Source organism: Delphinus delphis, chromosome 1 (genome assembly GCF_949987515.2).
Source record: "Delphinus delphis chromosome 1, mDelDel1.2, whole genome shotgun sequence".
NCBI classification, from domain to species: Eukaryota; Metazoa; Chordata; class Mammalia; order Artiodactyla; family Delphinidae; genus Delphinus; species Delphinus delphis.
The window spans coordinates 27,474,764-27,488,101 of NC_082683.1; the positions used below are offsets into that span (position 1 = coordinate 27,474,764).

General features: G+C 54.5%; 1 protein-coding gene across 5 annotated transcripts; it reads left to right on the forward strand.

The window, feature by feature from the left end:
* The first annotated feature begins 849 nt into the window (after positions 1 to 849).
* On the forward strand, positions 850 to 13,137 carry GJB5 (gap junction protein beta 5). 5 transcript variants are annotated; one of them, XM_060003561.1, is made up of 4 exons: positions 850 to 938; positions 1,356 to 1,524; positions 9,803 to 9,931; positions 11,940 to 13,137. In XM_060003561.1, the coding sequence occupies exon 4, from the start codon at positions 11,964 to 11,966 to the stop codon at positions 12,783 to 12,785; it is 822 nt and encodes a 273-aa protein (XP_059859544.1). In that variant the 5' UTR covers positions 850 to 938; positions 1,356 to 1,524; positions 9,803 to 9,931; positions 11,940 to 11,963; the 3' UTR covers positions 12,786 to 13,137. The 5 variants fall into 5 exon arrangements, with proteins under 5 accessions (XP_059859544.1, XP_059859550.1, XP_059859540.1 ...); XM_060003567.1 differs by having other exon boundaries at positions 9,815 to 9,931; XM_060003557.1 differs by lacking the exon at positions 9,803 to 9,931.
* Positions 13,138 to 13,338: the final 201 nt, after the last annotated feature.

Here is a 13,338-nt window from a genome sequence, read left to right on the forward strand (position 1 = left end):
CACCAGCTTCCGCATCCTAAAAGTCACCTGGGAACAGACCCCTTCCTCAGGATAGCCTGGGGTCCCTTCAAACTGGCAATGCCCGGGTCTGACTATATCATCTTCCCCCCAGTCTCCCTGCTTCATCCGTGGCACCTCTTCTTCCCAATCACTGATCCCAAACCTCTCTTACTCCTCCTTCCCCTCTCTACCTGCAGCCAAACACTCCCTGTTTTTTGCCAGGAGAATGAACTTTGGGGTCGGTAAGAACTGAGCTACAATCCCAGCTGTATCATTTCCTAACTGTGTGACCTGGAGCAGATGACTTCACTTCTGACCCTCAGTTTGATCATCTGTAAAATGGGGCTAAGGGTACCCACCTTGCAGGGCTGTTGAGAAAACGCCCAGAACGACCATCTCAGATGACTACAGGGCCAGGCAAGTCCCATGCATGAGGGAAGAGGCCGGGAGGGGTCAGTGCAAACTAGAGAGCAGATGCCTCATCAAAAGGGGGCAGCTGTTCGTCACTCTACCTATCAATGCCACAGGGAATGTGGGCCCCGCGTTGCTAGAACTTCCAAGTTTTCAAGAGCGGCCCCCAACCAGCTTTTCATGTGGAATCTCCAGATATGTATATGTTGGCAATTAATTGAAATGTTTCTTTAAGCCCCATGAAGGCCAAACAAAACATTTGCCTCCAGGTCACCAGTCTGTACTCTCGGAAGTGTGCAAGGAGTTGGACCCAGTGCCCGCGCATAACAGAGAGTCAATAAACATTAATTCCCTTCTCTGCCCTGCTTATCGATTCTCTCAAAAGGAAAAAACAAAAGTCACTCCCGGCCGTTCCTCCCACTCTACCCTGATCGTCATCATCATCTCCACGCAGCCCTCACTGGCCAGCAGCCGCCAGGCCCTGTCCATCCACAGACCCCGGCAGGGCTCTGCGCCCCTCATCCAAGGTGCCTCCCCTCCCTGGGTCCCCCCATTCCTGGCCTTCTGGGCAGAAGGGAGCTCTCTGCTTGGGTCCAACCCTTCAAAGCCCCTGCCCTTTCACTGTCTAACTTATATTTCCGACAACCTATAAAGTATTATTGACCCTAACATGCAAATGAGGAAAATGGGGTCCAGAGAGTGTACATCAGTCAACAGATACTTATCAAACACCTACCATGCACCAGGCTCCATTAAATGGCAAACCCAGGGTCACACAGAGTATTCTTGGTTGCGAGCGACAGAAACCTAAATTAAACAGACTCGGGCAGAGGGACCGTGCAGTGGGGAAACAACACTGGGTTCCAAAGATAAACGGAGCCGGAGACGCAAACATCTCCCAAGCACTCACGTGCTCTTCATCTCTGCTTCCCGCTCTGTCCCAGGATCATTATCTCATCCAGCCGAGCAGCATTTCCAAACAGCAGGACACCAGCTGGTCCAGCGTTTATCATCAACGGACTCTGTCCCTGCGCATATTCCGAAGTCCCAGGGAAGGACCCCTGGCAGATCAGCGTGGGTTACACTGTCACTTTGGGTTGATCAACTGACAAGGTAGGTGTGACTGATGAGCTCGGTTTGGGGCCAGCCTCACCCCTGGGCCAATCGACAGTCTACAGGAGAGCAAGCTTGTGAGGCTGGTTAGCCTAAGGACGGGGGAATCGCACAGGAAGTGAGGCTGCTGCTTGTTCAACAACATATGTCTTAGTTTGGGCTCTCCCAAAAGGCAAGCCTGAGACACGGGTTTGCAAACAAGTTGCTTATTTGGGAGGTGATCCCAGGAAATATGGGCATGGGAATGGGGAGTGAGGCAGAGAAGGGAAGGAAGCTGGTGAAGGTATGTAATTGAGTGAGTTTCTCTGGACAACTGAGCTCAGTCCTGCTGGGGATTGAACTCAGTCTGGGAAAGACTAGGACGCGGACCTCACAGTTATCTCAACCCAAGGGGGAGGAGCCTGGAGGAATCATGCCCTAACTTCCGTAAGGCATTGGCTGAAGGCTGCCCCCCGTGAGGTGGCAATTCCCTGGCACTTCCAGGCTGCCCCATTCACGGGCAGAGAGACCCCAGAAGCCCAGAGAGCCCCGGCCGGCCTAGTGGCAGGTGCCGGCCACTGGGCACTGAGCCCACCTACTGTAAGTCACCATGCTTTACATAGGTCCCCTCGACCACCAAAGCAGAACAGGCCAAGGAGACGTGGGCTGGGTTCTGACAGCACCCGCCCCCTGTACTCACCGCTTCATGGAACAAAGTTTAAAACCCAGATCTGCCCAATTGTTTGCAATAAGCCATGTGGTCCCCACACTAGACCGTGACTGAGCAGAGGTGCTGAGCACCCAGGCCAGAGTCCACAGGGAGGTCCCTGGCCCTGGAATGCCAGCAGCAGAGAACGTGGTGGCCAGTGGCCAAAGCTGCAAGAACTGTACATCGGCCTCCCGACCCTCTGCAGAGGAGGCTGCGCAAGCTGCCCAGGGACAGCAGAGCACCCGGTGATTTGGGCCTGGCTGGAGGGAGGGGGAGGTACGGAAGCATCGGGCCCCCAGCCTCAGGGACAGTGGGCCTCACTGCTGCCGTGACTCAGTCCGCCCAGAGCCACAGAAATAGCAGAGAGAGGCCAAGGGGCGAGGCCAGCTCCAGCCCCCTCGGGCTGAGCACGGGAGCATAGGCAGAACTGGGGGTGGGTCTAGGGCCCCAGGGGAACAGCGTGGCTATGTGCCCACCTGGGGCCCCAGGAAGATAAAATAAGAACGTTGGGAGTTCCCTGGCGGTCCAGTGGTTAAGACTCCATGCTTCCACTGCAGGGGACACGGGTTCGATCCCTGGTCAGGGAACCAAGATCCCCCCGCATGCTGCGCGGTGCAGCCAATATTATTAATTAAAATCTAATATCTAAAAAAAAATAAAATAAAAAATAAGAATGTCCACCCAAGCAACCAGAGAGTTATAGCCTGCAGAGCAGGGAAGTAAAGGAATGGGGGCTGGCCGTGCCAGCCATGACCCACCACACTTTTCCTCTCTATCACTTTCCTCCACATCAGCCGTCACCCCCGGGTACAGGAATGACACTAAGTCTCAGAAAGAAAACTTGGCTTGGTCAAGTACATGCGGCTAGGGAGTAGAGGGGGACTTGAGCCCAGGTCTGTGCGGGCTCTGTCTGTCACCCAGCTCTCTCCCCTTCCCAGCTCTCCTTCCTCTCTGCCGTGCCTGTCTCCCACCCTTCCTAGACTCCTGCCATCCCACAACTCCCCTCGTTCTGCAAAAGCATAGCCGTGAAGTCTCGCCAGGGATGGGAACTCACAACTCTTTCCAGGAGAAAGCAAAGCTTCTCCAGCAAAGGAGCAGGCTGTCTGGCTAAAGCCAGCCCAGGCCTCACAGCAGACGCAGGTCAGCAGCAGAGGAAGCTCTCCCGGCGGCTGGGTCCGGCTCTTCCCCCAGAACCTACGTGACGGGGTCTCCCCCACCCCGCTCTAGGCATCTGGAGGGAGGAATCCGATCTGCAGCATCTCGTGCCCTTCCAGTGACGGAGAAGGATTGGACTGCTCAGGCCCACACGGCTGTTTACCTCTCCCCGCATTTCCCCTCAGCAGAGCTGAGACGGGCTCTCCCAAAGACATGTCCAAGTCATCGGGGACAGGAATCAGAGAGCAGCGTCAGCTCAGTCTCACTCCCAGATAGCGGTCCTGGCTGAGAATTACGGCAGCCAGCATTTATTACATGTTTATTAGGTACCAGGTGTATATATTTTACATATTTTTATTCATCTGAGCCTTACAACGATCCTATGAGGTAGGTTCTAGCGTAGTCCCTATGTTCCATGTGAAACTGAGGCCCAGAGAGGCTAAAAACTTGTGCAGGGCTGCACAGCCGGTAAGCAGGATTGCTGGGGTGGGAATTCAGGCAGCCAAGCTCCAGAGCCCAGACTCTCAAAACAGTTTCACTTCAGTACCCTTGTGCCCAAGGATTTGGCGGTGTTCTTGGCTTTTTTACTTTCGATAAACAGAATCATTCATCCGTTCATCTCCGAATACTCATAAAGCACCTACTACATGCCAGGTGCTGTGCCAGATGGTGGAGATGGAGCAGCGAGCATGATTCCCATGGCCTGACCTCTGGGCCTGGTCCTCTTGAAGATTACGGTCTAAAGGAGGAGAGGACATTAAACACACAAGCACACCCATAACTCTAGGAATGCAGTTGTGACAGGGATACAACAGAGAAGCACATGCAAAGAGAATAGATAACAAAGAACCTGACCTAGTTTCAGGGGTTAAGAATGGCTTTCCTGAAAGTGACATTTAAATTGATATCCAGAGGGACTTCCCTGGTGGCTCAGTGGTTAAGAATCCGCCTGCCAATGCAGGACACGCGGGCTCGAGCCCTGGTCCGGGGAGATCCCACATGCTGCGGAGCAACTAAGCCCGTGAGACACAACTACGGAGCCCGCACGCCTAGAGCCCGTGCTCCACAGCAAGAGAAGCCACCGCAATGAGAAGCCTGCGCACCACAATGAAGAGTAGCCCCTGCTCGCCTCAGCTAGAGAAAGCCCGTGTGCAGCAATGAAGACCCAACGCAGCCAAAAATAAATAAATAAATTTATTTTTAAAATAATAATAAAAAAATAAATTGATCTCTGGAACTTGATGGTAGCTAGCTCAAAGAAAATGAGGAAAGAGCATTGAGTCATGTGCAAAGGCCCTGAGGTGGGAAAGAGACTCCTCCGTTCTAGAAAGTGAAAGAAGGCCACTGTGCTGGAGCACAAAAACGGAAGGGAAGAGACTGGGAACAAAGGCTGGCAGAGGCCAGGTCATGCAGGACTTTATAGGACATATTAGCAACCGGAGTTTTTTTTTCAAGACAATGGGGAGCCTCTGAAAGACCCGGAACAGATTGTTTTAATATGATTTGTGTTTTCCAAAGATGACTCTGCTTGTGTGGACAACTGCTTAGAGAGGGGCCAGGTGAGAGCAGGGAGTGTTACACACAGGATGCACATAGAGCATTTGACATGGTTTCTGGCACAGGGGCGGCGCCCAGTGATGAAGCTGATACCATTACCCCATTGTCCAGCCTTCCCACCTCTCCTGAGAACAGTGAACGGACACCACCTTGGCCTCACAGGCCAACCTAGCTTGTTCGTCCAAGACCAAAAGTTTACTTGCCTTTGGGAACAGTAGTTTTGATGGGTAACTGGTGGGGTATCGGGCCCCGATGCCTGTGCTGTCCTCTGCCCTCTGCATTCAGAAGGGAGCCTGGGGGGACGGCTAGTCTCCAGAAAAGACTCCAACTCTCACCCACCCCACACCCATGAACAGGGAGAACAGGCAGGGCTCAGCCTGAGCCAGAAGAACATGTTGGAGGCGGTGACAAGAGCCAGGAGTACCTGGGCTGAAAACTGGGGGGACAGAGACAGCCCAGTAGAGGCCAGGGAACCAGGAAAGAGCAGAGTGGGGAAGGGATAGGGTGACAGATATAAAACAAGATCTAACTGCAGGTCAGATGGCTCTCCAGCAGCTCCTTTGATGTGTCTGTCCCCATCTCCCCAGAAGAAGCGAACCCTTCCCCAGCTCTGATCCCCCGCCTTTCTACCTCGCTTGTCAGCTTCCTGAAAACGTGCCACCCACGGCTCTCTGGCTTCTGTCCCCATCGCTCTGCAGAAATCACTCGGGCAAAAGTCCCCAGGGACCTGACCGGCCTCTCTACCGCTGGGTTTCCTCCCCTGCCCGCCCTGGTTTCCCTGTCCCTTACTGTGCTTTCTCCTCCACAAGCATCTTTCTTGCCTGCTTCCTAGACGTCAGTGCTCCCCCGAGCTCTGCCTGGACCATCTTCTCTTCTCACTCCGCACACTCTCCCAAAGTCACCTCGTCCACCCCGACAGCGGCTCCCACCACCCCCTTGGGGCTGAGAACCCCCAAAGTACATGCCCAGCTGTTGCTGCCAGCTGCTGGCTACGGACAATCCACACAGCTGTCCTCCACACTCTCCCATTCAGCACATGGAACATTGAACTAACTCCCAAACATCTGGGAAGAACTCCCCCTCACCTGCTCCTCCCCTCCCCCCCAAGCAACCTGCTCTCCTCCCGTATTCCTTCCTTCCATCAGGAGACCCACCACCTGCCCAATCACCAAAACTAGCAAACTGGGCGCCCTCCTGGGTCTTCCTCCTGCCTCCTTCCCTGCATCCACTCAGAGTCCAAACACTGCCAGTTGTATCTGACAGCTATTTCCCAAATCCACCCGTCTGGCTCATCTCTTCCCCAAATCATTGCAGTAATTTTTTTACTGGTCTCGCACGCCTCTTCCTTCGAAGAGCGGGAGCTTTCTAAACATACCATCAATCCTCATTATTCACAGATTCCATATGGGTGAGTTTGTCTAGTCACTAAAATTTATTTGTTTAACCCCAAAATCAATACTTGCAGTGCTTTCGCTGTCATCCGTGGACACGCACAGAGCAGCAAAACACTTGAGTCACCGATGTGCACATTCCCAGCTGAGGTTGAACAAGGGGTTGCTTGGTCTTCTTGTTTCAGCTGATACTGTAAACAAGTGCCCCACTGGAGGTTGATTTAGTACCCCTTTTTTGCATTTTTGTGCTTGTGGAAGGTGATTCTGCTGTTTAAACTGGCCCCCAAGCGTAGCACTGAAGTACTGTCTGGTGTTCCCAAGCATAGGAAGGTTGTGATGGGCCTTAGGGAGAAAATACGTGTTAGATGAGCTTTGTTCAGGGGGACTTCCCTGGCAGTCCAGTGGTTAAGACTGCTTGCTTCCACGGCAGGAGGCACGGGTTCAATCCCTGGATCCCTAAGATCCCACATGCCGGGGCCAAAACAAAAGAGGATAGAAAGATGAGCTTCGTTCAGGAGTAAGTAATAGCGCTGTTGGCCATTGAGTTCAACATTAATGATTCAACACTATATATAATTAAGGTGTCTTTCAAGAGAAACACACGTAGAACAAGGTTACATATTGATCAGTTGATGAAAATGCTGTAACCAGAGGCTCGCAGGAACCGAACCCTGTATTTCCCCTACTGGCAAAGTTTCAAGATTTGCTAATTCAGTGTTTGTGGTGACTTACAGAACGTAACTACCATGAAGACTGAGAATTGACTGTACCAATCTGAACACATAGCCTCCTTCCTTCCCCCAGGTCTCCCTCTGCACACAAGATCAATCCAAGCCCCTTAACACAGTGTTCCAGATCTTTCACGGTCCAGAATGTCCTTGCTTTTTAGTGCCCCCACTGCTGCCTCCTCCAGCCCACTCTCCAAAGCTCTTCCATCATCCTTCACTGCACACTCTATGCCCTCTGCCTCAAAGGCCTGTCCTCCTCATCTCCTCTTGGTGAACTCCTACACATCCTTCAAGACCCAGCTTAAATGTCACTTTGTCTGGGTCTCCCTCTGGCAGAACTTGACACTCCCCTCTCTGTTGTATGTCTCTTATAGCTCTTCTCACGATGTTGTACCCGATCCATTCATGTGTCTCCTCTCTCCTGTACTTGGCAATCATTTGGAGGAAGAACGTGGAGGGGGACAGATATGTGTGACTCTCTTTGCAGGGTGTGTATATTTCATACATCATTCATTCCAAAAACGTAAACAGAGGCCTAACGTGGTACCTAACAGGCCCCATACTAGGCACTCAGGGCCCAGCACTGCCCCACAGTGTGTAGCATCATGCCCATAGTGTGGCCTGGGTGGAAGAGTGTGTGCATGCGGGATGTGCCACGCTCGCTGTAGACCTGCGGTGTTTGTGGCTCTTGGACACACCGTCCATTGAATTCAGGCCCCGTGTGACCTGCTGATAAAGGACATCTTAGAAGCTAATTAGACCAACAGGCTGCGACCAGGCACTAATGAGAAACCCTCCCGGGGCACCTCCTGCCTGCGCTCCCCACTCCCCAACCGTCACTGCCTGACCCGGGTTTTGCCTTTTTAACCCAAAGACATCATCCATCCACATGAGATTTCCTCTGGCGAGTAGTCTGTCTCCCCCTCCTTTCTCTGCCTTCCTTACATCTCAGAGAGAAGAGATGAACAGGGAAGGGGGGAGGAAGTCATTTTGGGTACCCACCACGTGCCAGGTGTGTGCGGGCAGTTCACATACATCAGAGGCAGTGGTAGAAAGCGCTTCCTTTGTGCCGGGCACTGTTCTGGCACTGTGTCTCTATTGGCTGGGCTAATCTGTGCGCCAACCCTACGAGGTAGGCAATGCTATTGTCCCACTGCACGGATAGGAAACTGGTACCACACGGAGAGGAAGAGGCAGAGCCGGATTCAGGTCACACAGCCTGCACTCAGGCACCGCCCTGCATCGCTCTCACTGTCCTCACAGGACACCCCTCACGGGCACAAAATGTCTCATTGTACAACCGAGAAACAGGGAAAGTCCCCAGATCTGAAGGAACCAGAGGTGAGATTCAAATCCAGGGCTGTGAGATTCCAGATGCAGGGGTGTGGGCCCAGACGTAGGGGTGTATGAGCTCCAGATGCAGATCTCCCCTGCCTTAAGGCAGCTCCTTCTTCTGCCTCACCCATTAGACAGGGAGGCACCTGCTCTGGACAGGACTCATCCACTCCAAGGGACCCCAAGTCCCTTCTGCTGGAACTCACCCTCAACGTCCTTCTTACATCTCTGTGTCTCTGGGACCCTATCTGTGTGCCTGCCCCGGGCTGGGAGACCCTGACAACCTCTTCTGCTCCTCTCTTTATCTGTGTAGCCCAGCCCCAAACACAGCACCTGGCACACAGCCGTGTCTCAGCAATGATTCCTGAATTCAAAACACTGGCTGATGGAAGGGCTAGTGTGTCTGGTATGGGGGTAGGGGGCAGCCCCTCGGGGTCGGGGTAGACAGTGAAGGGCAGTCAGCCATGAAAGGGTTGGGGAGGAGCTTGGTGTACGTGTTTGGGGAGGAGTGGGGCTGTGTGTGCAGGGGAGAGGGTGGCTTTCTGTACAACGCCTCAGATACTCAGTGTTGGGGTGCAAAGACTGAACTAGATTCCAGCAGCAATGGGAAGCTGGGCCCAGAAACTGTTCCACGAGCTCTTCGCCATCATGAGAGGCTATGCAGCTGGTACTAGACTTATCAACTGGTAATTAAGGTCAAGCTGGTGAGTTCCTGGGGGTCAGGGGCTGATCCGTGTTATGTTGTGCTCACGACAAGCCCCTAAAAATGTCCGTTCATGGGAACTGATTTGCTCATTCAACAGGCGGGTCCCTGGAGCAAATTCAATTAAAATCAACTACTCCAATACAGTCTGATGAGAGTGTGGAGGCTGAGGGCAGTGGAAGCCCCGAGATGGGGCCCTAAGCCACCTGGGGCTGCACAGTCAGGGAAGGCTTCTTGGAGGAGTAGGCCAGGTGAGGAGAAAGGTGAAGGAAGGGCATCCAGGTGGGGACTATTGATGGGCAAAAGCATTTGGGCTGGAGAGAGAATTTGGGACTCATGGCATTTCCAAAGGTAACTGAAGCTGTGAGAACAGAAGGCCACTGAGCAGCAACTAGAGAGGGAGGAGTGTCTGGAGCGGCCCATAGCGTCCCAAGAAGTGGCAGTGGGAATTTCTGGAAAGGATAAGAAGCCAGGTCAGGCCTCGGCTTCTTCCACACAAGGCCAGGGATGGGAAGACAAGCGGGGACTCAGAGTGGACCTGTGGTTGTCCCCAAGAGGATGCCAGGATTTGGGGCCCAGCCCCTGGGAGGAGGGAACCCCTAAATTTCCTTGGCCTCATCAGAGGCAGTCTGGGGAGGCTGGGGCCCAGCCAGTGGCAGTGCCTGGCGCAGCTCCTCCTCCTGGCCGGCGGCACACCCAGGCTGCCTGCCGAAATGTGCAGGCTCTGTCCTAGGAACGGGCTTCCCCAGACACTCTCCCTGGTTCTGACATGAGTTCCCGCTACCTGCTGAGTTCGACGGCTGGCAGCCAGGAGCCGGTACCCAGAGAGCCCTGAGGAGTAGCCACTCAGGTAAGGCCATCTGTGTCCAGATGTGCTCTGCCCCTCAGCACACCTGGAAGGGGGAGACTTCTCTGGTGGAGTGCCGGGGGAGTGGCCTGAACACAAGGCCGCCCTGCGTCCTGATGGTGGAGGAATGAAGATGGGCCCCCCCCTCCTCTGCTCTGAGTTTTTCCCCTTTCTCCCCAGCTGAGCAGAGGTGGGAGCCAGGGACTGAGTGGGAGAGGGGCTCCCAGAGGGGCCAGGAGCTAAGCAGATGGGGCAGCTCTACCTGGGCCTGCAAAACCCCGCCAACCCCAGGTTGGGCTGGGCGGAGCACCCCTGGGCTAGAGCCTCCTTGGGTGTTCCCTGAGAAGCTGCCAGGAGTTCCACCCACCTTAAGCAGGACTGAGCAAAGACAAGCGGATGATTCAGAGCGGGGGCCCACGTTCTTATGTAGACAGGACAGTGGAGAGACAGGGCAGGGAGCAGAGTCACCCCCAGCCTCCCCTACCGGGGATTCACCTGGTGGAGGAGGGAGTGGACACAGCAGGCAGCTTCCCGAAACCCAAGGAAAGGGGCCCAGGCCCAGAGTGTGGGCTCCGAAGCCAGCCTGCCTGGGTTCAAATCCCAGCTCTGCCGCTTACCAGCTGTGTAACTATGAGCAAACCTCTCTGTGCTCCACTTTCCTCATCTGTAAATTGGGAATAAAACATATACCCTTTTATACAGTTGCTGTATTGATTCATGCAAAGTGCTCAGAACAGTGCTGGCGCTGCATAAACACCCGATAAATGCTGGCTTTTATCACTACCCTGCCCATCTGCAGTGGATCACGCAGCTGGTGGAGGGGGCGGCGGGGGCAGGACAGCACAGTCACCTTTGGCCTAGACCAGCACTAACCCCTTAGAGCAACAGGCTGTGCAGACAGGCTCCCTGAGGTCCCAGGGAGCCCAGTAGGGTAAGACCACCGTGCACAGGTCTCAGTGGACCGCCCCCAGGAGCCAGACAGAGGAATTCCAAGAGAGGCCGTGGGCGCCCCTCAATCTGAACCATAGTCACATTCCCTAATTGGAGGTAAATCTGATTCCTGTGTGTTCATCACACCAAACTCGCCAGCAGAACTGACCAGAGCAGCATTTCCCATTTCGGTGTCTTGACAAGGCTGTTCTACAAGATGACAAAAAAGGGTTCTACAGTCAAAGGAGTTGGTGCAATGCTGCATATTCTGTCCTCCTTTGGGAGATTCATAATGTGAATTTATTAGCATGGTCAAGTAAAGGGACCTATTTAACTGTGCGCTGAACATAGCGCTTGACTACTTTTCTTGAACACAGAAGAGAATCCTTTTCTCTTGCTGCTTCTGTTGCCAGCCTATTGAGCAGGGTTCCATGGAACACCAGTTTGGGAAGCACAGGAATACCAGGCTACTCTACGAAGCCTATTGTATCAATATCAAGAGAATCATCGCTTTTGTTTCAGCTGCATTGCCATTGGCCTTGCTTCAAGTGAGCCGCACGTGAGCAGGACACTGCCTGGATATTTATGGTGTTACACCAGACGGGAGTTTGGGGACGAGGTTCCAGCCTCCTCTCTAGCCCCATCCCCCAAACCAAGTAAAAGGCAAAGAGCGGGTTCCCCTTGGGAGGAAGCTGTCTAAGGGGAGACAGCCTAGCTCAGAAAGGAAAGGAGAAGTCATCCCCAGGTCTGACTCGCTGAGGAGGAGGGCCATGGTTGGGAGAGAGAGGGAAGTCAGCATGTCCCACCTCCTTAAGACCTGGGAGGACGAGTGGCTCCCCGGACCCACCTTCACCCACTGCTATGGGGAAGAGTTGGGCTCTGGGCTGAATGACCAGCTCTGCACCTAATCGTGTGTGACCCTGCACAACCCCTCTGAACCTCAGCTTCCCTCAGCTGTAAAGGGGACGATAATAGAACCTAGCCATGGCTGGGAGGATCCAATCCAGTGACACTGTCCTATAAGGTGCTGAGCGTGAGCGTTCTATAAACTTGGGAAATGACAGTCATCCTCTCCCTGCAGTAGCGGCCGACGCCTGGGGCCACCATGAACTGGGGGATCTTCGAGGGGCTCCTGAGCGGGGTCAACAAGTACTCCACAGCCTTCGGGCGCATCTGGCTGTCCCTGGTCTTCATCTTCCGTGTGCTGGTGTACCTGGTGACGGCCGAGCGCGTGTGGAGTGATGACCACAAGGACTTCGACTGTGACACCCGCCAGCCGGGCTGCTCCAACGTCTGCTTCGACGAGTTCTTCCCCGTGTCCCATGTGCGCCTCTGGGCCCTGCAGCTCATCCTGGTCACGTGCCCCTCGCTGCTCGTGGTCATGCACGTGGCCTACCGCGAGGCCCAGGAGAAGAAGCACCAAGAGGCAGCAGGGAAGAACGGCGGGCGCCTCTACCCGGACCCCGGCAAGAAGCGGGGCGGGCTCTGGTGGACGTACGTCTGCAGCCTGGTGTTCAAGGCCGGCGTGGATGCCGCCTTCCTCTACGTGTTCCACTCGTTCTACCCCAAATACACCCTCCCTCGCGTGGTCAGGTGCCACGTGGCTCCGTGTCCCAATACGGTGGACTGCTTCATCTCCAAGCCCACGGAGAAGAACATCTTCACTCTCTTCATGGTGATCATGGCTGTCGTTTGCATCGTGCTCAACCTGGTGGAGCTGGCCTACCTGGTGAACAAGAGGTACCGGGAGTGCCTGCTGGTGAGGAAAGCCCAGGCCACGGGCCTGGGCCACCGCCGGAACTGGGCCACCGCTTCCTCCAAACAGGACGACCTCCGCTTGGGCGACCTCATCTTTCTGGGCTCAGACGCTCCCCCTCCTCTCTCACCAGACCACCCTCGAGACCACGTGAATAAAACCATCCTGTGAGGGGCTGCCTGGTCAGGCCTGGGTTGGAAGGACCCGGCAGCCAAGGTGCAGCCTTGGGGGTGGGAGCGCTGTGCGGGGAGTGGGGACAGGCAAGAGGGAGGGTCCGACGACCTGGGTTCAGATCCCTTTTCCCCAGCTCCTGCCACCTACCCCAGCCGTGTGGCCTTGGGCAAGTTACCCCTCGGAGCTGAACCTCGGCTTCCTTTTGTGTACAACGGAGATGATGAGGCGCCCCCCAACAGGGCTGCCGCTGTGAGGAGGGGCTTAATACGAGAATGGATGTGCACATGCCTTCAGTGTGTGGTGCCCACGGTCAGGGCTTAATAAAAGTCAATTCATTCACTGATTCAAGGTGACCTTTGATCCTTCGACCTTTGCGAGCCTTATCAGGTCATGGGGTCAACATCTCTGCCCCTGCAAAGGGCTGCACTTGATCTAGCCAGGTAAGAGCGCCCCCAGCACTCCTGTGGGTGTCATGCCCCTTGCTCATGCTCAAGTCTAGCCTTTATCCCCAGTTGCAGTTTTCGGCCCATGGGTTGTCTGCAAAGAGAAT